The 23665-nt window shown below is 36.5% G+C and overlaps 1 protein-coding gene across 1 annotated transcript; it reads right to left on the bottom strand.

Moving 5' to 3' along the window:
- Positions 1–63: 63 nt before the first annotated feature.
- Positions 64–19014, bottom strand: slc6a15 (solute carrier family 6 member 15; the record flags this gene model as incomplete). The annotated part of the gene is made up of 11 exons (XM_081372181.1): positions 64–1055; positions 2083–2245; positions 3288–3447; positions 4128–4320; positions 5548–5737; positions 5873–6114; positions 7531–7641; positions 12976–13157; positions 13311–13437; positions 13616–13773; positions 18708–19014. The coding sequence occupies 11 exons, from the start codon at positions 19012–19014 to the stop codon at positions 666–668; spliced, it is 2223 nt and encodes a 740-aa protein (XP_081228307.1). The 3' UTR covers positions 64–665.
- Positions 19015–23665: the final 4651 nt, after the last annotated feature.

Here is a 23665-nt window from a genome sequence, read left to right as displayed (position 1 = left end):
ATTCTAGTCTTTTTAACAGCTGCTAAGCTGCTTCTAATCTCTTTTTTTTCTTTTCTTTTTTTTGTGGACAGTAACTGCCCTGCCTTGCAACATTATCTGTTTTTACACATAGCCATTCTAGAGTAGAGCATAAACCAGGGGTCTACAGTCGGGTAAGTGCATGTAAGCAGTTGGGGCAATGGGTCGGGATAGGGGTGCGTTAGTGCTAGCTACACATATAATACAATTACCCCCGGTTTCACAGACAAGGCTTAAGATAGCCCCAGACTAAAATGCATGTTTGAGCTGTTTTAACTGAAAGCAACTTGCACTGACATATCTAAAAATATGTCAGTGCCAGTCTTTTGTCTCAAGATGCACACCAGTAATGTTTTTTCTAGGGCGCGTATATAAAAGCTACTTAAATTGAACTAACGCCTAATCCTGGCTTAATCTAAGCCCTGTCTGTGTAACCAGGCCTGGACCAGTGTGGATGGAAGAGAGCTGTTCGAAGCAAAGAGAATAAGAGAATGCTGTCTGTTAGCATTCCTGTTCATCTCAATGATTGTGATTGATTAGTCAGGTGATTGACATTTGAAGCGCTGGAACTTGAAGATGAAGAGGTTCTTACAGGGTTAATGAACTGACGCTGGCCCTCACAGTTACAGATGACACTGGACCGGTCCTCACAAATCAGATTCGGGCATGTCCGGAATGTCTGTAATATTGGGCATTGTGTATCCAGTGCTGCAGCTACCGTTGAGCGTGACGTCTGCGCTTGAAGGAGGGCCGTTCTGCTTACGGTAGTTGGCCGGCATGGGTGATGGGGCTTCGCTCGGCGTCTTCGTGTTGAGAAGACTTGCGTCATCTTCATCCTCTTCTCTGCTCCTACAAGCGGTGTCTTTTATCATGCGGCCCTTCTTGTAGGAGACGGTGGACAGGCCTCCTGCGTTCTCGTCGATGATGTTCAGACAGCGCAGAATGAAAACCACAGGCACAGGGAGGATGGCGGTGACCACCAGTGAGATGCAGACAGCCAGGCCCCAGGGCGGATAGCTGAGAGTCTGTTCTTGAGCCTGAGAACAGACACAGCAATTGGATTATTCCGGCAAAGGAAGCTTTAATCCTGTGGTAAAACTGTGCATCGAAAGCCTTAGAACGACCTGGGCTTAAAGAAACAGTCAATTTTCTGAAAAGCAATGGCATTAACTTATCTCAATAGCCACATATAGATTAGTGCTCATAATTGCACTAGTCACACCAATAAATATCCTTACCCTAAGCTTTTTAAAACTGACAATTACTGTAATAAGTTGCACAATTCACTTTATCATTGTTACAGGTTTGCTATAATTATTGTATTATATAATTAGGATCATGTGACACTGAAGACGGAGTAATGGCTGCTAAAAACACAGCTTTGTCATCACAGGAATTTTAAAAAATAATTTGTCACTGTTTTTACTGTATTTTTGATCAAATACATGCAGCCTTGGTGAGCATGAGATTTTCTTCCGATTGTTTTATTTAATTCATTTTTTGTTTTATTTGATTTATGGTGAATGCAAGATGTACATTTTATTTTTTACATGCGTTTGCAGGTGCTATGCTCACATATTATCTCTTTTTATTTCAATTTTTTATCCCTCATGTTGATTTATTGTCTGTAATATTGTGTTGTTGTAAACATTTCTAAGTAGTACATATTTTCCCAGAAAACTACTTTAAAGTTATTTGAAATTACATACTTTAAATGACAATAAAACTGACTTAACTAAAACACAGTTCAGTATGCAAATAGATGGACAAAAGACCAATTTGAATACCCTAATTAGACTTAAATTCTAAAGACTAAATTAATTAGTCTTAAAATCTTAAATTAATAAATGATTTTTAAACTATAGTACAAAATATATTAAACATTATATATATGTTTCAGGTTTAAAAATCAAACCAAAAACAGAACACCTATAGGTGAAATAATTTGAATGAAATCTGTACCTCTCTGAAATATAACCTCTGAATAAAAAATGTCTGAATTAAATGATAGCCATGTTTTAAGTTTGAAACATTATTGCGTCTTAAGTATTAAAGTGTACCCACCAGTTGCTGGTTCCATGCGCTGTAACTAGGTGGCGACAGTGCCAGCTGAATGAGACTTGCGGCCAGAAGACCCAGCAGCAGCACCGGTGTGACAAACTTCCACATATAGTAATAGAAGCGGTATGGAGTGAAACCAAGCATGTCCTTCAGATCCTCAAAGAACCTGAATAAACCCACAGAAGAGAGAGAGAGGCATCAATGCCACAATCACTGCAAATTAGCTTAGAGTTGCCGCTAAACTAACTGCAGTTTGCATTTTCTGCAAAATAATTTTGTCAGAAAAAGTTTAGTTCTTCCCTCATTTTTAAAATATTTAAAAATATTTTCCTTATATTTTGATGGTTTAATCAAACTTGTAGGGTCATTAAAACCAAATCCTCAAACCAATTCTCTCCGGACATAACTTTTGGCCACTATACTGTATGAAATTTCATTATATTTACAATATAATTATAACTACATTTATTTTCCATCGGTTAGTCTGTAACCGTAACTAACTTGAATTTCAATAAATATACATTATATAAAGATGAAAACAAATACTTGTCACATCAATATGAATCTCAGTATTCAGTATCTTAAATGTCTTAAAGGTATAGTGGAGGATCTTTTTGAATTTTAGATAAGACCCGCCCTCTCCACTTTTTGAAAAGTTTGATTGATTCACCAGAATGATTGACAATTAGGAGGACCAATAGTATAGGTGATCCACCCGGAAGTAAAAAATCCTCCGCTATACCTTTAAATCAATGTTTTTTTGTTTTTTTGTTTTTTTTTGTTTTTATTTAGTCTTAAATATTTTAAATAGTTCTAATAAAAAAAAAGAAAATGAACAAAACAAAAACAAAGTATGAATGTTCTTTACATTATGTTCTCTGAGCAAAACCACAAATACATGTCCATATTTTAAACAATTTTTCTTTCAAATTGCGCACTGGCCTTTTTTCAATCAAGATGATTTAATCAGTCAATGCCACAATCAATTGAAAGTAGTAGTTTATGTCATTTAATTGGGTTGTGAAAACAGTCTATTCTTTTATGATTACATAATTATAATAAAACATGTCTTAAGGTAGTATAAGACCGTAACAAACTTGAATTTTAATAAAAAAATGTAGTTGATAAATTCTCTTGATATAAATATGTCGCTCATCATGCCACCAGAGGGCGCTGTAAGCTCTCTAATTAGAGGCTGAGTAACATACTTGTCGGTGCCGTAGACCCAGGCCACAGCAATGTTCTCCAGAAGAACCACGATGAGCAGGGGTAGAGTGGCAGAATAATCGTCAAACATGGCCACAAAGTAGTTCCCTGATCGCTGGACAAATATTAAACCAATAAAGAAGGCAAGTACACAGCAACCAACTGTAAAGAAAGCAGAAATCCAAAGGATAAGTTAAACTGGAAATGGGAGGGGGAGGGGGGTTACGACGTTATCCTCTCAGTATTTTATGAAAGCTCATAAGAGTTATTATGCTCATTAATGTAACTCGATTTTCTGCTGTGTTGACTTTTGTGAGTAGCGAAAGTAGCGTAACGTTACAGAAATGTTTCTCTGTCAGTCCGATAAGTTACTTAAGATGAGTTTTCTGAACAGAAATCGTTACTTTTACCTTTACATGGATAAACTTGCGTGAAATTATTTACGTTTAATCTGATTAAATGTCAATTAAATCCATGCAGTATACTGTTAAAGTAAAAGTTTGGGGTCACTAGAATAAAAAAAAGAAAAAGAAAAGATGAATCAGTAAGGATATATTAAATTGATCAAAAGTGACAGTAAATACATTTATAATGTTACAAAAGATTTCTGTTTTAAAGATTAAGGGAAAAAAAATTCCACAGAAATATTAAGCTGGACAACTTTTTTCAACATTGATGGTAATGTTTGTTGTGATTAAAGGAATATTTCAGCTAAAAATGCAAATCTATCATATGGTTTCAGAGACAGATCAAATAATGATCCATTATATTCTTCAAACTATTAAGAAAAAATGTTTCCTTCTCATATTGCAGAGTCATGTTTTTTTTTGGCATTGGCTGACCTGTGAGGTATTCCTTCCGTACTTTGAAGGTGTCCACAATGGGGGTAAGGATGCCCTGGATAGTGCCGAACATGCTGCCCAGTCCCAGATTGACCAACATAAGGAAGAACATCACAGACCAAAAAGGTGAGGCTGGGAAATGAGTCATGGCTTCAGTGAAAGCGATGAAGGCCAAGCCTGTGCCCTGCACCGCCTGTGAGAGAAAAGATAAAGGTAGGATTCTAGCATGCCTTCGAAAAAATTAACATATAAATAAAAAGACAAGTGTACGATTAGGTTGGACTTGTATCATGGCAGCTTGTTTTGCACAGGCAAACATAACTTGTATTTTCCTCAGAAAAAGTAAAATATACTTGATCATTTTTTTTATTTTTTATGTCAAGATATTAATATTAGATTACTGCTATAGCGATAATGTACATACATCTGTTTATTTTGTACTGTTAAAATGCTGTAGTTTGCTTGAGGCCTCTGCATGAATTATTCAACATGTTTCAGTGTGAGGGTTTATGTCAAAGCAAGCAGAAACGTATAAAAATAGATTTGGGTAAAACGAAACACATCAAAAGATGCAGGAGGAAATGTGCCTGTGTAAAGAAAGAGCCTCATATTCTAGTAGGCCTATGACGGTTCTTGCAGGTGTTTGTGGTTTAATCTTATAATGGAATTACCTCAGCCAACACGTACCGCATTTATTTCCTTTTGTTTCATCATGTAGCGCCTCTTAATCTCCTACACACTAAAGGCCACTAAAGTACTTCCTCTGCAGTTTCATTTATGTTGGTCATAAACCTTTAAGTATTTATATATCCTCTGTTTATGTGACACTTTATGTGATCTCAGAATTGCATGATATAAACGCGAGATATAAAGTCAGAATTGTGAGAGATAAACTTGCAATTCTGAGAAAAAAAATCAGAATTGTGAGATGTAAATTCGCAATTATCTTTTAAAATGTTTTATTCTGTGGTGGAAAAAAGCTTCCACATGAAGGGCCTTTACATTTGCTAACCATTTTTTTTAGTAAAAAACAAGCAAGCAGGCCCAGCCCAGCCCAGGTGAGAAAAAGTAACGCATAAGTAACAACACATTAATTTCCATAAAAAGTAACTTAGTAGTTACTTTTTTAGTGAGTAACACAATATGGTAACACATTACTTTTAAAAGTAATTTTCCCCAACACTACTTATCATTGACCCCTATCTATTTTGTTTGTTTGTCAGATTTTCTAATAGCTGTGAAGTATGGGTTTTAAAATGACACTTTTGATAGTGAGTGCTCTCTTGTGTTGGATTAACTTTCAAAACATGACTGGAGAGAGAGCCTAACCAGCAGGGTTAAATTCCATGGAAAGTTTGTGTTTTCAGTTGTCTCTAAGGTTTCCCCGTGGTGTATCAGTTCACTTTAAGCTCCTCCTCACCTTGTTCAGCTCCTCTTTGATGTCGCAGTTGTCTAAGCCTAGGCGTGGGTAATCGTTTTCCATCACGCCCTGGATAACGCTGGTCATTTGCTGGTAGTCCTCTGGGCTAACATTACTGAAGTTAATATGGTGTGGGATCAAGCTTGGATTAATCTCTTTGCCAAGGAAATCAATGATCTTCTTTGTGTTCCTAAGATACATTAAAACAAGAAATTCAACTACCGGTCATTGGGCCTGTATAGAGTTTCATGACAGTTATGGACTGTACATTTATTTTAATAATATTTGGAACTTGCTACTTCTCAGGGTTTTGTCTTGGACTTACATTTCCACACATTTGTCAATCATGATGTTGGCTTTGAAGCCCAGCACAGCGAACACTACTAGAGTGGCCAACACTGAGGTGAAGAAGTTAATGAAGGAGACCAGCACAGCATCAAAGTGGCAGTTGTTGTCTCGCTTGTTGTAGCTGGAGAAGGCGATAACACCACCGAAACCAAGACCCAGGGCAAAAAAGACCTGCGTTGCAGCTTCACGCCACACTTTGGGCTCCAGCATGATTTCCAGCTGTAAGAAGATAGTGAAGTTTATTATTTGTCACATGCTAAATCATGCACTGTGATATGCTTTTTATTTAGAATATCTGAAAACATCAGAATATATATTAATTTGCCTATGGTTAAACTGAGAAGCCAATTTTTTAACCATCCAGGCTGATATATAGACCGATTGCTACTTTAAACATTGGGCTGCACCACATATTTTAACAAATGATCAAATAATTACCTTGAGTCATACACACACAGTAACACTCTTAAAGGGAAATTCTTGCATCATTTACTCACACTTTTATCGTTCCAAAGGTTATTATCATTAACTAAAACTAAACTTTTTTATTAATTAAAATAAAGCTATATATTAGATGGACAACTTAAACTGAAAGACAATTTGAAATATTGCTTCAGCATCTACCTGAAATAAGTTTAAGTTGAAGCACTAAAATGATTGGAATCTGGAAAAAAATGGAAATAAAAAAACTAAAACTGAAATAAAAATAAATGAAACCTGTATAGTAATATTTAAAAAGAAACAAAACCCAATAAAAGTGGCAAAATCACATAACAAAATTACTAAAATATAAAAATTAATTCAAAAACATGAATGGAAATATTGTATAAATAATACCAAATTAGCACTGTGAATTACTTTTCTTTTGTGGAACATAAAAGAAGATATTACTAATATCATATTAGTAATATCCATATAATGTCACCAAAACTGTTTTGTGTGTTCTGCAGAATAAAAAAATGCATCTATGCAAGGTTTGGAGAGTAAATTATGACAGAATATTTTTAAATATAAATACTGAATTGCACCCTTGATAACATAAATGTAAAAAACAGCTCTAAAAAGCTTGTTAAATATAGGATTTTATATAAGAAGAAAACGTATAGTTCCCCCATTTCAGCAGTGCAGTGATTGTAATGGCTCTGTACTAATTACCATTGTGTGTGAAACAGAAGCAGTACTATCATTTAATTGTGTGTTACACAAACCACCCTCTGATAAGACTCTGAAGCGACATGTAACTCAACAATGGACACATTGACAGCCCTTTGCACTGAGGAGAAAGTGTGGCCACATCTTGTGTCTGTGTGTTGGATGGATATTATGTAAAATAGCTGGCACAATTAGACAGTCTGCTGCATTTCAATGTGTGCTGATGGAAGATTTAATTCACTTCTGCCGAGTCACATCACAAATGCATGCTGGGAAATCTGGCTAGGGTATTGTTTCCATAGATACATCTACTGGTCTTCACCGAACTGAGATGAGTGATACACATGGGAATTAGTTATGGATGATTACGGTAATTCTCAATAAATTGGATTAATTGCTGCAGTGTGAACCAGAGCATGTAGAGTAAATTGGTCTAACCATTGTGGTAATGTGTCATCTGCTCACACATACACAGCGTCTTACCTTCGGGGTGAACATGTGGATGATGCCGTCTATAGAACCTTTGAGTAGGAAAGCGCGAACCAGGAAACAAATAAGCACCAAATAGGGGAACAGAGAGCTGAAGTACATCACCTGCAGTCAGACATAAAAAGATTATCAAATAATGTAATTTCTTAAGCTGTAAGATCATTTTCTACACCTTTAGGGGCAGAAAAATGTGCCCTCACTTGCTGACTTTGCTGACAAACTATGAATCGACTAATGCTTTTTCTTTTTTCTTTGTTTTCCAAACCTTTAAAGTCCCCCTGTGGTGAAAATTAAGGTTTTAATTTTGTTTATAAGTCTATGTGGTGTTGTTAATATGCTCTAAGACAAACCATGTGTAAATTCATAAGTCAACACTTTTTTTCTTTCTTAAAACTGCAGTGAACCAAAGACAGTCTCAAAAACGCAGTTTGAGACAAAATACCTTGTAACCAATCAAGTCAATGCGAGATCAACGAGTGTATCTCTGAGCAGTGAGTGGAGGCGGGGCTAATTTGCATATTCATTGAACCGCACATACTAAATGGGGCAAGGGTGAAGAGTTACATTCAAGTTATTTTAAGGCATGACTTTTTTTTTTCAAGGAAAATTGCTTTAATATGTCATTTTGGTGATCACAGATGAGTATTAAGGGATAAAATTATTGACTACAGAGGGACTCACAGTTACGTTTTCACAGTTTAGTTACGTTTTCACAGTTAGTTATGTACAGCACAGTAAATGCTAACCTGAATGGCTAGTCCAATCAGACTGAAGCATATTTCCAGAAATCTGACATATGGATTTGGTTTTGATCTAGTATGTAATAACTGGGTTTCATGTGGTATTTTGCCATTCAAAATACAACTAAACGCATTCAAGTCAGAACTATTTTTGCTGACTGTCTGAACAAAGCCTAGACTTAAGTGTCTAGTGCTTATCCTGGCAATACATGGATAGTCATCTACAGAACTAAGATGATGATACTGATTGCGGTTTGTCGAGGGAAGTTGTAACCAAAGGCTTTGTTCTAAACGTACATCAAAAGAAATAGAACTGTTGAGTTTTATAGCTTGCGTTGTTGCTGACAGTGAGATCATGTGTGGCTCAGTGTTGTTATTGTTAACTAAAACTATATCTAAAGTGATTTTATTTTGAAAACTGAAGCAAAGCTAAAAAATATAACTATTCAATAAACTTTTTTAACTTAAAATTAAAAATGTTTCCTTGGCAACTAACTGATATAAATAAGATTACGTTAAAGTATTAAAATTACTAAAACTAAATGTAATAAAGAATAAATTAAAGCTATAGAACTTTTTTTTTTACTAAAACTTAAACTATAATTGAAATCTTAAAATATAAAAATAAAATCTCATTGAATATTTAATTAAATATTATAACAGTATATAGATTATATAAAAAAATTACAATATCTCTGGTGTGACTCAAAACCTTACGGCAATGGGAACAGTTGATTCTCTTTATGAGTTCAGTACAGTCACAAAGTTACACCCCAAACTTAATTTCATAATTTTCTATTTTACAAGAATGATAATTTGGGGGCTTTAATGATTAATACTTAACTTAATCCTTAAATCACATACATAATTTATTTTATGGACAGATTTTATATTCATTTTTAATGTGTATTTTAGGAACTTGCATTGCATTGAGGTTATACATTTTATCAGTTCATGCATTCCCTGGGATTTAAATCCATGACCTTGGCATTACTAGCACCATGCTCTGATATAAAAATATATGTGCAGTCATATATTAATTTAAATGACTTTTTTAAGTAAACAAAACGGCCTTTGTTGATGGCATTAATGACTTGTACAGACTGTATGACCATAATGCTCAAAAGGCTATACTGACTCATCTCTGACTCATCAAGGGCGGACCAGTCTTATAGTGTAAAGTCTTAACTTTAACTATCCCACAACTTAGAAGATTAAAAGACATTTCTTTGTGGTTACCCAAAAGTTAAGCATCACAAAGGTTATACGAAGATCCTTTAAATAAATCTATCCTTCTTCCTGCAGACACAACTCTAATTCTACAGTACAGTATCCTCAAACACCAATAATTGTAGTTGAGTAAGGTTACAGGGCACAGTGCCACAGAACTGTGAATAGGGATGGTGCACATAAAACCATGGCAACCAGCACTGCCATGCTTTTGTGCACACAAAATGACAAAGAAGAAGAAGAAGAAAAAAATCACTAGGATTTTTTTTTTTTTTTTTTTGTGAAATACGCTTTTGTGGGAATGTTGAATGAGAGATTGGTATTCTTTTGTGAGGTAAATCCTAGATTAGGCTTCAAAGACTGTCTTTATCCCCTTCAGAGTATAGCATATATATCCCATTCTATAATATCCTTACTGACTGAGGGGCCACACTTCCACAGTAGAAGGGATTGCTGTCCCTTTAACTGGCAATATATTGAAGTCACCATGAAACCAAAATGGACATTTCCTCTTTTTTTATGGAATATTGCTGTATTTATTAATTCTAAATTATTTATCCATCCACATCATTATTATTATTTATTTATTTTTTATTCATGTGCCCTTATAATCTTTAACTTCCCTTCTTCTCTTCTCCGATGGCCTGTGGGCGGGAAAACCTGTCTCTCACATGAGATCACAGCAATAACAAAGTACAACCATCCAACGAGCCAATCAATTGCTGATGGACAAAATCAAGTCCCGCCCTACATTTATTCTTGTTTGAGAAGGTGTTTTACTCTGACATACGTCATAATAGGGAAGAAAATGCTATCGCAACTTTCATTTCATACCAAAGAACGTTACATATTTATCGTTTACTGCTGTTCAGAAACCTCTATAGATGATCTATCACAAGCAAACATCTATAGCCGCTTTCCGACCGGAGGAACATTTTCACAGTTCCTAGAACTATTGGCTAAAGTACCCGGATGTCGGCGTGTTCGCACCGCAGGAACTAGGAATGATTTAATTCTAGGAACTCCATTTGGAGGAGCTAATTTAGGTCCTACTTCAGAGTAGGGTCTAAACCAGTACTATAGGAACTACCCGTGACGTTAGTGTACGCTGATGACCGAACGCACGCGGAACACCAGCACCCGCCATTTTTAAAACAGCTAGAATGTAAACACACAGACTATAGCCTATATATTTACTCCATAAACTAGATACAAACATGGAAAACAGTGATAGATGGGTCTCTAAACATTTATGCTGAAGAGAAAATCCAACGCAACTTTGAGGGGACCAAGCCAAACATGATTATGTATTTCTGCTCAGCTAGCAACACTGGACATCAACCACACGGCATAGGCTAATAACCTTTTTTCATATACTGTCTACTTTCTATAACAGTTCTATCTAATAACATATTAAACAGTACTGTTAGACAGATCGCTAACTAATAAACACAGAGAATGCGAGCATTGTTTGCTCTGGCGTTCTCAGCACCGCCAAAATAAAGGTCACCGTGCTTGCGTCACTCCCTTACCCCTCCTACCAGTTCCTATGGACACTTGGCCAGTGCGAACGCAAACAGCAAAACCGAGTTTGGAGGAGAGTAGTTCTTAGAACTGTTTAGAAGTGGACAGTTCCTAGAACTAAGTTCCTGTAACTACTTGGTCGAAAAGCGGCTTATTTAGTGCACTCTGTAAACAATTTTTTTTGTGGATATTGAAATGTTGCATATGTAATTAGTTATATTTATACGATGGGGGCTGTTGAATGCTTGAACCTGATTGGTTGACGAACGTTCTAAGGTGTGCAATTAATTTCAGGGAAGCACACAGCTAAAGTAGTTCCAGGCAGGTCTTGACCGCATATCAGTTCCATATAACTACGCCAAATGATTTCAGTTATTTTAAAGGTCCTTACAGCCCACAACAGCAAGAATTGTGGATGAGCATGTTTTTTTTTTTGCCACAAAATTACGTTTTATTATGTAAAGTACATAGTCTCTTTCTCCCGCTTTTTCTCCCACTCAAACATCAGCAATTGATTGGCTCTGACGATTTTATCAGAAAAATTGTTTACCAAACTTAAAAGCTACATGAAATTTCTCACTAGCGAGGTAATAACGGCGCTGTTCTTGTAGCAGATAAACTTGCAGTTGAGACGCTGCAGCCAAACACTGTTGAGAGACGCATAGACTCTCTCTCTCTCTCTCTCTCTCTCTCTCTCTCTCTAACTGCATTAATAACTGCATTAGTCTGCTATCAGTGGCTGAAGCCTCTGTTACCAGCTCTAAAGTGACGTTTTGGAATTAGCAACTGAGTTTTAGGATTAGATGCTTAAATTAGTCCTACACCTAAAAGCGATTTAAGGACAAAAGCCTGACAAATGTCTTGAAATACATCATCTGAACAATGTTTTGAGGTGTGGTAACTGTAGTTTAAGCAGAATAATTGACTCCGGGCCGTTGAATTATTGAAAAATAATACACACCTGAGGCATTACCACCTGTGCGTTATTTTTATAATAATTTAACAGCCCGTCGTCAATTATTCCTTACCCATGTATAATTATATGTATTTTTTTCCCATATGCACTATGATAATGGATGCCTTTAAAAATGAAAACCCCTCAATATGTTGTTTTAACTTCTTTAGGGGGTTTTAATACCCACATGACTTGAAAATCAGCTGTCTAAAGGGAACCGGGTCAAAAGCTCACTGATGTCAGATGTTGGATTACATATTTTATTAAATGTTTAATTTAGTTTGCAACAGTAAAAGTTGAGTATATTGAAGTTAGCATTTTAAGGTTAGGTTAGGATAATGGTATCAAGAGTCTCCTTTCCTGCCAGACCTGTTTTCTCTATTGTGTTTTAAATGAATCAGATCACTGAGATTCTCACCTTTCGGAGCCCAGACGTTGAATAGTTAGGTTGATTGACTTTCTCCTTATTGTCTTTAATGGCTCTTTGAGTCCCAGTATCACTCAGACTGATGGGATTAGCACACGGATGATTCGTCTATGCAATTTGCAATGCAATAGACTGTTATGCTGATTGGTAACACGCTGGGGTCTGGGGCAGGTTCCTTAACCTGTATACCTAATTTGCATGCTTTGTTAGCATGAGTTAGTCTTGATGATGATGATGAACTACAGACTACTTGGAAGAATAAATCTCTTCTGCTTATAAAATCCATCTCAAGTCTCCTGGTCTCTGCTTTGAAGAAAGAAAAACTTTACAACAGAGTACCACATTTGGTTTTATCAGTATGGACGCTGCATCACGTTTCACAAAGTTATGCAGGTCTGGATCACATGAGAGGCCGATGGTTCTCATTGATATAGGACGGATCAGTCTGAGGGTCAGTGTTTCTCTCTGTGCTACTTTTAAGACATCCCTTGAGGTCTTGGCTGACTTTATTCTGTGACTAAAGGCAGACTTTCCTAGAACAAAATACAAAACACTTTTCTTACCTTTCCTGAAGACTGGATACCCTTCATCATAGCAAGACACACCATGGTCCAAGCAACCAACAGGCACAAAGTCATCTTCCAGTTAAGTCCTCCACTCTCAGAGATGGAATCGGAGATATCCAGGGCCACACGATACCAGTAGAACGTAGTAGCTGAACTTTTCTCACACTCTGGTTCAATATCTACACAATAACATGAAACTTATAATCTTGTACAGCATTATAAGATTAATTCGAAAAGTTATTCAGTGTATTAAAATCAATTGTTTCTGTCTACATACAGTATGTCATAATGTATTTAAAAAAATAAAAAGCATAATTTCATGGTCTTCTTACATGTATTCGTTTTGTTTTTGACCAGGGGACACTCGTGCCACGGAAGAGGATGCTGGAAGGACTGCGAGAAGTAGAAGAGACTCCAGCCGATGATGACATTGTAGTAGAGCGCCACAAAAAAGCACACCTGCAATTAGAGAGAATGCAGTTAAATGAATGAGCTACACCTTCTACTCCATCTCCCCAAGTCTTTAAAAGGTTTAATTAGTCACCTCTCCCCTGAGCAAAGACTGTGTCCATCTTTGGTTATTTTTATACAGTGCACTTAAAATAACGTATGTCTACATGAAAGCACTGATATTCACCAAACAGCTGGCGAAACCGATGCCACCCAGGCGTGGACTGATGTAGTTCCACACCCCGATACTGCCCCGTCGGATGCGCTGGCCCACTGCTAGCTCCAGGAAGAAGAGGGGAATCCCTATCACCACCAGCAGAATGAAGTAGGGAACCAGATACGCTCCTACAAAGAGGAGAACTGGTTATGGCCCTATTTATTTTGGAAGCAAACTTCCACACTGTTATACACAGGACTTGGGATATACAGTATATACATGTTACAATTGACAGTGATAATCAAACATTCTTCAAGGTCAATGTTTGATCATTCTTAAACTGCCATTATTGGTGTCATATACCTAAAAAAATTAAGTTTTTAATGTTAGTGTGTATTTTATACTGTATTGATAGTTTTTTCCTGGTTTTATGCCGATTTATTTATCCATTCATTTATTAGTTTGTTGTTTCTTGATTTATGGTTATTTATCATGCTAATCATGTAAATGTTTTGTGTCTAATCCAATGTTATTTTAGTATTATTTATATAGTATTTATTAATATTTTGAAATAGCTTTTATTTTTATATTTTCAATTTTCATTTTAAAGTAATTTAGTTATGTTCTTTTGTTTTATTATTATTTAGCTTTAAATTATTTTTATTTCACTTTTAATGATTCAGCTTATTTATTTCAGTTAGTTGCCAACATTTTAAATGTTTATTTTTTTCATCAATTTATTTACATTTTGTTTAATTTCAGCTTTATTTTAAGACAGTTTTTCAGTGTTTTAATAGTTTTGTAACAACACTGGTACAATCTTGAAATATATATAAAATATGAAAGAACTGGTTAACCCACTGTTATCTGCAAATACTTTCTCTCTTGAATTAAACTCTCATTACAGAGAGCCAAAGAAGGACGAGACTGACATTTCAAAACTGTTCAAGCATTGCCAATGGCACAGGATAGAACATTCCTTCCCAGTGCCTTATGGGGAACAACTTCAATACAATGGCATTGCTTTGATGGTCTGCTGCTCTTCCAACATGTTGCAGTCATGTGCTTTAACACACAGAAACCTACTGAGATTCACAGAGAAGTATGATTTTAGACACCACCATCTGGTATATTTAGAGACATGAATCTTATTAGAAACATAAACTACAGAGTAATTTACTAAATTAAACTAGACAGTAAGTACTGTATGTTCTGTAAACTGCAGCTTGGTTTGTAAGATCTACTTCAACCTGTATATTTTATTAAGTGGCAACTATACAGTACAGGCTTTGGGATATCATGAAATGTAATTTACAATTTTGAACCATCTAATCTAATCGTAATCTAATTTCTGGAGCACCTGACCCAGGCAATGAAAAAGGTGAGATCCACCACTGATTTTAATGTTTTATCATTATATTTATTTAGCAGCCTTATTGTAGCCTGCAATAGGGGTCTTTAGATCTTGTGTTGTGCCCAATTAACTTTAAAGTAGTAGAATCTCACTAAAATTGTCATGTTTTTGCATTTTGTTTCAGGTTTAATGTAGGTCAGATTGGTGCGCTGTGAGATGCTTGTTTAAAAATGTATGACACCACGGGTTGTGCCTAAGATGACATCTGGCAGACTGGGGCAGCAAAACGTCATAGGTGTGTTTCTTTGAGGAAAAAATATGCTGTCATTGATGCCACATACTGTAGATGGTGTGGTGTTGTGGTTGCTCTGCCCTGGCAAAGACAGAGACAGCCCACACACAGTGGCCTATTTAATCTAATTACAGATCTGCACAGCAGGGTGGCCACACTCACTTATTATAACCTGGAGTAAGTAGTAAGACACGGCAGGGTTGTGGTCAAATTCTCATGCAGTAAGACAGAAAATTGTATACAAACACAATAGTTTCCTACTACAGTATATGAAACCCAAAATGTAAGACAGTCCCTTGTAAAAAGTGATAGCTATTGCATATGTTTCTTTCTCGTCTGTCTTTCTTTCTGATACAGAAATCATTCACTAACTCTGAAAGTGTCATTTGCAAATGACATAAGGAGAACAAAGAGAGAGACATGAGTAATCTTATCTACTGTATGTCATTGCTCTCAAGGAGACTAGGTTAAGAAGCTGTAATCTGCTTTCTCTTGACATTAAACAGCTTTGTATAATCACAGATGGGTAATATAACCTGTGATTATCCTGTAACATGCAAAACGTTTCATTTCCATGCCATGCCTGACTGATGTGAGAACATAGATATCTCACTCAAACAACTGTTTCTAATTCGTTTTTATTGATTGATATACACTATTATGAACAAAAGTATTGGGACAACTGACCATTACACCTACAGGGACTGTAATGACATTCCATTCTAAATACAGACATTAATATTGAGTTAGTAGTAAACAATTTTTTTGAAAAACGTTGTAAGTTTAGAAACATTTTGAGTCTCCCGTCCCTTGCCTCACAGTGCTTTGGTCCACTGCCTGCTTTCCCTTTACCTCACCTACACACAAGTCCAGTGGGAGAGAACAAAGTTCTTCAGTAGTTGTGGAACTCCAGTAAGTTGGCTGTCAAGGCTATATTATTCACTTTAAACATTGGATGAAGTGATTCTTTTCTCTTTAATACAGACGATGCTGAGTCATTAATAAATTAGTCATGACAAAAAATTATGAAAACGATTTTTTAACATAAATCCGCTATAACGTTACCCAGCTTTTTTGGTAGCTTGTTTAATGCTGCAGCTTGTTGGATATTAAGTCACCCACTACAACTAACATGGCGATAAGCCTATGTGTGATCTGATACAAGGCTAATATTTTAGATCTACCGTTGTGTTGGGTTTTGCTCAATACTATGTTGGCAGATCAGTGGGCTTGCTGAACATCAAAGTAAGAGACGTCCTCTGTCCCAGACGAAACCTAAAATACTATGTGGAGGATGCCAGATAATTTAATAATTATATTATGACCACGTGGTGAACCTAACTCATATTTAAACAACTATCGTTGTCCCTCCCAACTGCTGATGATATTTACACCCATGACGAGAAGTGTTGGCTTGCCATCTCTGTTCCATTTCAGCCCAAAGTTGTTCAACGGGGTTGAGGTCAGGGCTCTGTGCGAGCCATTCCCATAAAGCTGGAAGCATCGCATTGTCCAAAATGTCTTAGTATGCTGAAGCATTAAGATTTCCCTTCACTGGAAGTAAGGGGCCTAGCCTAACTCCTGAAAAACAGCCCCATTATACTATTATCATGCAGCTTACGTTCTACTGGCATTTGGCAAACCCAGTCTCGCCCATCAGACTGCCAAACATAGAGGTGTGATTCGTCATTCCCAAGAACATGTTTCCACTGCTCCAGAGTCCAGAGGCGGCATGCTTTACCCCACTCTATCCGACACTTGACATTGCACTTTGTGATATGAGGCTTGCATGCAGCTGCTTGGTCATGGAAACCCATTCCATGAAGCTTCTGCCGCACAGTTTTTGCTATGGAATCTGCAGAGCGTTGGCAACTTTTACACACCATGTACCTCAGCACTTGGTGACCCCGCTCTGTAACTTTATGTGGTCTTCTGCTTTGTGGCTGAGTTGCTGCTGTTCCTAAACGCTTCCACTTTCCAATAATACCACTTACAGTTGACCATGGAATAGGGCCTATCTAGCAGGGATTATTTCACAAACTTGACTTACAGCAAAGGTGGCATCCTATCACAGTACCATATTAGAATTCACTGAGCTCTTCAGAATGAACCATTTGTTTCACAAATGATTGTAAATGCAGACTGCATGGATAGGTGCTTGGTTTTATATACCTGTGGCAATGGGTCTGATTGAAACAGATTAATTCAATAATTAAGAGGTCTGTCTCAATACTTTTGTAGTGTACTTTTGTCCATATAGTGTATTTATTGATTGTAATTGTGGTAAGCTATTATTCTAATTTCAATGACTTTCTATGGTCTCTACAGAAATTAGCACATTTGCTAGTGCAGTTTTTTTGTTAACCTGTCCTGGAGGACCCCCAGCACCACACATTTTGTATGTCTTTTTTATCTAACACACCTGATTCAACTCATCAGCTCATTAGTAGAGACTGCAAGACCTGAATGTGTGTCAGGGAGACATCCTTCAGGAGAGGTTTGATAACCCCTGAGTGGACCACTTCATTATGGCAGATCTTTGTTTATTTTGACTAATTTTTCTTTGATTAGTTGTAATATTATGCCTCAAAATGACATTCATTTCTCTTAATCGTGTGTATTTTCAGAGAAAGACCTCTGGCACTGAGAATCGTGTTTCCTGCAGACACATGTGCAGGAAATGTATAATGAGAACTTGCAAATGAGGTGTCAGACATATGTCTGACTTTAGGTTGTCAAGTTTTTGAAATGAGGTTTGTGTTCAAGCATTATAAAAACAATGGTTTATTTAATTCCATTTAAATACATTTTGAGGGGAACCACAAGGGTTCTCACAATTAAAAAAATATTCTGTAATTGATAGAAGATTGTGTTACTGAACTGAAAAAGTTCACAGTTTCAGATTCAATTCCCAGTCCACAGACTCTCTAAAGATTCTTCATTCAATTGTCTGTGTGTGTGTGTTTGTTTTTGTGATTTATGAGGACAGAAATTTGTATAACGACATGGGTATTACACTGGTATTACAACGTGAATGTGATTTATGAGGACATTTCCTGAGTCCTCGTATTTCAAATGGACTAAAAAACATACTAAACAGTGTTTTATTAAAAATGTAAAAATGCATAAAGTGTTCTGTGATGGGTAAGGTTAGTGTAGAGGGATTGAATATACAGTTTGGACGGTATAAAAACCATTACGACTATGGAATGTCCTCACAAGTATAACAAAACAAACCTGTGTGTGTGTATAAATGTATCTTTCCTAACTATGAGAATAGGTACTGCAATTCAGTATGATTGTGTACTGATAGGATATTCGTTTTAAATAAAAAAGGAAAATATAGGACATTTTTGTAAGCTCTAAAATAATGCTGATCATATATCTATGTATTAAATTGATAATGGTCATTATGAGACATTTAATTGGATTTACACTCTTATAAAAAATGTATTTTTCTGAAATGCATAACCTACCACCACCGTTTTTCTGGCACAAATATGGGAACCTCCAGACGTTGCCCAGGCCCACTGAGAAGCCCACTTGGGCGAGGATGTACTGGAGCTTGCTGCTCCAGGCGGGTCTCTCCTCCTCTTCCTCCTCCTCTTCCTCTGAGCCCTCTTCATCATCCTGCTCCTTATTCTGAGGAACATCTCCTACCATTAGAGAGCTCTTTTTGAAAGAGTCCTCACAACTATCTTCATTGGAGAGTAAATCTTTGACAGATTCCGTAACATCGTCATCGTCAATCTCTCGCTTGACGGTTTTGCTGTTTTTGGGCATTTGAAAATGTCTTTTTTGGCGATGGGGAGGGAGAGAGTCTAGGAAATCCTTTTCGACAGGGTAGGTTTCGTTCAAAAGGGCAGATGTAGGTCAGATAAGGGAATTTAGTCAACGGAAAGAAAAGTGTGGGTTGATGAAATGTTTATCTTCTCATTTTCACGGTACAGGCTTCCTATTAGATACAAAAACAAAGAACAGAAACTAGACAGCTTAATTCCCCAAACATGATGCAATGTGACACCTAATTGCATGTTAAATGTCCTTTAACCCTCTTTGGGAACCTTTAAGGGTGGTGCCACAAAATACAAGACCACATTTATGATACTCTCATGGTGCGTTTTTTGCATGGGGCTTGACATTTAAAAGATGACTTACAAATGTAATATTTTTGTAGCAATAACTTATTGTTTTACATCAGGCAGATCACACAAATCTTTATTTTTCTCCACTGACTGCATATCACAGAAACAGGTGTAATTCCCAGAATATCCGAGAGATTTCTTTCACATAGAGAGTACTTTTAATTTCGCATTCATTCTTGTAACAGCAAATTTGCTACACAAACGTAAATAGAACAATACAGTGTCTTCAATAGGAGGCTGTGAGTAAACCATGACTCGCATCACAGCTTCCATCTGATATCAAATGTCATTTAAACCAACCGAATCGTTCGGAACACGATCATATTTCCCATCTAAATAATTTAAGCCCCACTTCATAGCACGAGGTCGGTTCATTTGCATACGAACCCAAACAGACAAGAGCGCGCCTTCTGTGATCACGTGGCGCATCGCCACAGAATAAAGGTTTGAAGAGCGGATTTGCAATAGATGGACAGTAAAATAATAGTAATCACGCTATTAAATCAATCTTTTGTGGCTCAAAACCTCTGGTTTTGTACACTGTATGCTAAACCACGAGTGTACAATGTGAATGATGCTGCCCGGCCGCTCTCGGTCGAAGCTCATGTGATTAACAGATTTCTTTCAAGGCTGCACCTTTTTATAAATCAGCCTCCGGCAGAACACATTTTGGCCTCTTCGTTATTGAATTTACAGTAAAATCTCTTAAAAAATAACGCCTATATTCTCTAAAATCTTTTAAAATGAGCTAAAAAAAAAAGCATCGTTAAAATAAGGTCATGAAATCTCTATGCGCATAGGGTGTCAACAATATAAGCTAAAGTAAATAATTTGTCATTAGCAAAGGCCATTGTGTCAACATGTGTAGATCCAATTTAAATTCCGCTTATTTTAGGAAAAAAACACTGACTGAAAATAGACACTTACGCTCGAATAACACTTATTATTTACGAATGAAATACAATATACATTTGTAAAGAACTTCATTTTTTACCCCCCGCCCGAATTTACTGTCACCCATGTGCGAGGTTTCATCATACAAACTGGATGTGATTGCGCAGCCGTTCTCTCATCCCTATGTCAAATAAGCACAATCAAATAGAAAATAAAACAATCTTACCTTATAACGAATCAAATGGAAATGAACAAAGGATTTGAAAAGAGCTGTTTCGACCTAAATACGGTTTATATTCGATGGTTTGGACATCTCATATACAATCTGATGTAAATGTGATGCAGGAGGCGCAGATGCTCTGTCTACTGTATCAGTGTCGTCCGTCCCACATGAGATGGGGAGGAAACTGATTTGAGTTCCCCGAAGAAGTAGAACAGGCGTGTCTTATGTAGGCTATTAACATCATTTATTTAAACAGATCAAATTATATGACAACACTGAATTTTGGTTTAGAGTGTGTTTTTGATGTTTGAAAATAATTTTAAATCGGACACCCACCCCCACCCCATTACATAAAACAGTGGTACAACCCACTACAACCCACCACAAGCTGATTTTTAGGGGTGCACCGGTAACCTCGTGCTTGGAAATCTTACATCAGCTTTACAATAATATGGCTGAAATCATAGATATTGACACGGATTTAATCAAAGGGCCACTACGACGTGTTGGAAACGATGCTGTTTTGTCTGGATTATTATTATGCTTTTTTTTTTTTTTTGTCCTAGAACGGGATGTATGTATCTGTAAATGGTAGAAACTTGAAAATTGGATGTCTGAAACGCGCGCCCCTACTCAGGGAATAAATGGAGAAATCATAGACTGTATAAAATAGGGAGAAATGCGCTGTTGGGGGCGCTATAGAGAAAACAAAATGTATAAATTGTGACTTTTTGGTTATAATTCATAATTTATAATAATAATAATAATAAGTGTTTTACATTCACTAATTCCTTGGCTCATGCTCTTCGTATCACACGTAGCTCCATTTATTTCCAGTCAGGAATTTTTGAAAAACGTAATTTTGCCGACTAGTCCTAGGATTTTTGATTTTTGATTTGAGATCAACAAAACTGGTGCAGAAAGATTTATCGAATTCCTTAGTTAATAATTATCAAAAACATGTTTGACTGATGTTTCAAGTGGTTCCTCAGCGAATTAGTGTGTACTATATTAATGAAAACAAAATAACTCTTAATCAAAATGTCAGATTTTCAATCTGTATACTTATTTTAAGTATACAAAAAATGTGATGCTGTTTAGTCAAAGTGTGGCGCTAGCCTATAACAGTGACAAAAATGTAAATAAATTGGCAGTATTTATCAGTTAAAAATGTACAGGCTAATGTTAGGCTTTAAAATAGATTTAATTTACACAAGCACACCTTCTTTACTTTCCAAGCTCATGTTCTTTCCTAAAATGTGCTGGTAATACTTTATTTTACTGTCCTTGTTACACATGCTACATGTAGTTACTGTAGTAATAACTAAATATGCATATTTACGTGCAACTACCCCTAAACCAACCCCTATTCTTAACCCTAACCCTAAAGTAAGTATTGTTTATTATTACTCAGTACTTAAATGTATAATTACACTGTAACAAGGACACCTTAAAGGTGACATATTATGCCCCTTTTCACAAGATGTAATATAAGTGTCCCCAGAATGTGTCTGTAAAATTTTAGCTCAAAATACCCCCCAGATCATTTATTATGTAGCTTGTCAAAGTTGCCCCTTTCTGGGTACGAGCAAAAACGCGCCGTTTGTGTGTGTCCCTTTAAATGCAAATGAGCTGCTGCTCCCCGCCCCGTTCAGAAGACGGTCGATCCTTTTACATGAGCTTCGGATTCAATAACAAAACATGTGAATAATCGCACTTATCCCAAATCTCAGAAATAACCAGTTGCGGAGTGCAGCCTTACAGAGAGACTCAGGAAGAGGTTGCAACTTTTAGACAAACCTGGACATTTCTGAATGGTTAGTGGATACATTTATGTAAGCTAGTTGTTGTGGAGTTACATTGATTAATCTAATCAACTTGCATGTAGCCTACCGTCATGTTACTTTTACACAAGTTGACAGTTCCCTGAGATCTTTAAGACAGCTGTGACATTTTTTGGGGGGTCAAATAGTGTTCTGTCTGTACAACCAGCGACAGAACAGTTGGCATGCTTCGCTAGAACCTTTTCCATTGCGTTAGAACTGGTTACATTGTTGTCGCTTGCGAAAACCAAATGATGGTGCCGAGGTGGAAATGTGCAGATGGGGCTGTAATATTATAAAATAATCCCCTCCCTATGTCAGAAAGGGAGTGAAATCTGATCAGTTTATTTTTTTGACATGCTTGCAGAGAAAGGCTTACCAAAACAAAGTTACTGGATTGTCACTTTTCATGTTTTCTGGTTTGGTAGATGCACTGGGAATCCGATTATAGCACTTAAACACGGAAAAGTCCTATTCTCATGATATGTCCCCTTTAAAATAAATTATGTTTATTTGAATGTGTGTAAAAAACAAGCATTTCTTAAAAATTTTAAGTGACTCCCAACACTGAGGGACAGTCAGTGTGAAGGTTCTGGAAAGCAACTCTGATACATGCTGCTAGTATACTAATTGGAAAATGTGTAATTGATTATAAAGTAATAACTTGTTATTTAAAAGGGCACATCGATTGCTTTCTTGTTCCCAGGCTGTTGTCTGTTTGTGACATGTGACTGTTCTGCTGATAGCTGGAGGTGATCATAATGTTTCTGGAACTTTAGTGTGATGTTACATTGCACTCAGCACATTGTGATGAGCCACAGGAGCAGTTTCCTTGGATAAGGTTTAATCCATGACATCATTATATGAAACATAAAGCTAATTATGCCACAGACATCTCAATAGATTATTAGAACTACATTTATGTTGAAATATCACATCTTAGGAATCATTCATTATACATGCATGCATAAACATGCATTATGCATCTCCCAGGGCATTATTTTGGGTATGGTTCCAGCATGTGATGATAACAAACACAAACCAGTCTGTCACAGATGGCAGGTTGTTCTACCTACCTGTTAAATAGTTAATTTCTTAACTACGCCAGTCAAGTAACACGATGCTTTGCTGCTGTCACAAGTTGCTCTATTCGTTTGTTTTTTTACCTCAATACCAGATGTCCATTCTGTGGCTGTTGTGGTTTTGTGGAACAACTAAATTATAATAGTTTGAGTCAAAGAGTTTAATTAATCTATCATTATGACAATTTAAAGTATACAATAGACAATTCATACACTGTTGCTTTCTTGGAGATAAATACAAATTCCAGAAAGTGGTATTTCATGCAT

This window comes from Scardinius erythrophthalmus, assembly GCF_964197995.2.
Source record: "Scardinius erythrophthalmus genome assembly, chromosome: 8".
Classification (NCBI taxonomy): Eukaryota; Metazoa; Chordata; class Actinopteri; order Cypriniformes; family Leuciscidae; genus Scardinius; species Scardinius erythrophthalmus.
This window is presented reverse-complemented; position numbering and strand designations above follow the sequence as displayed.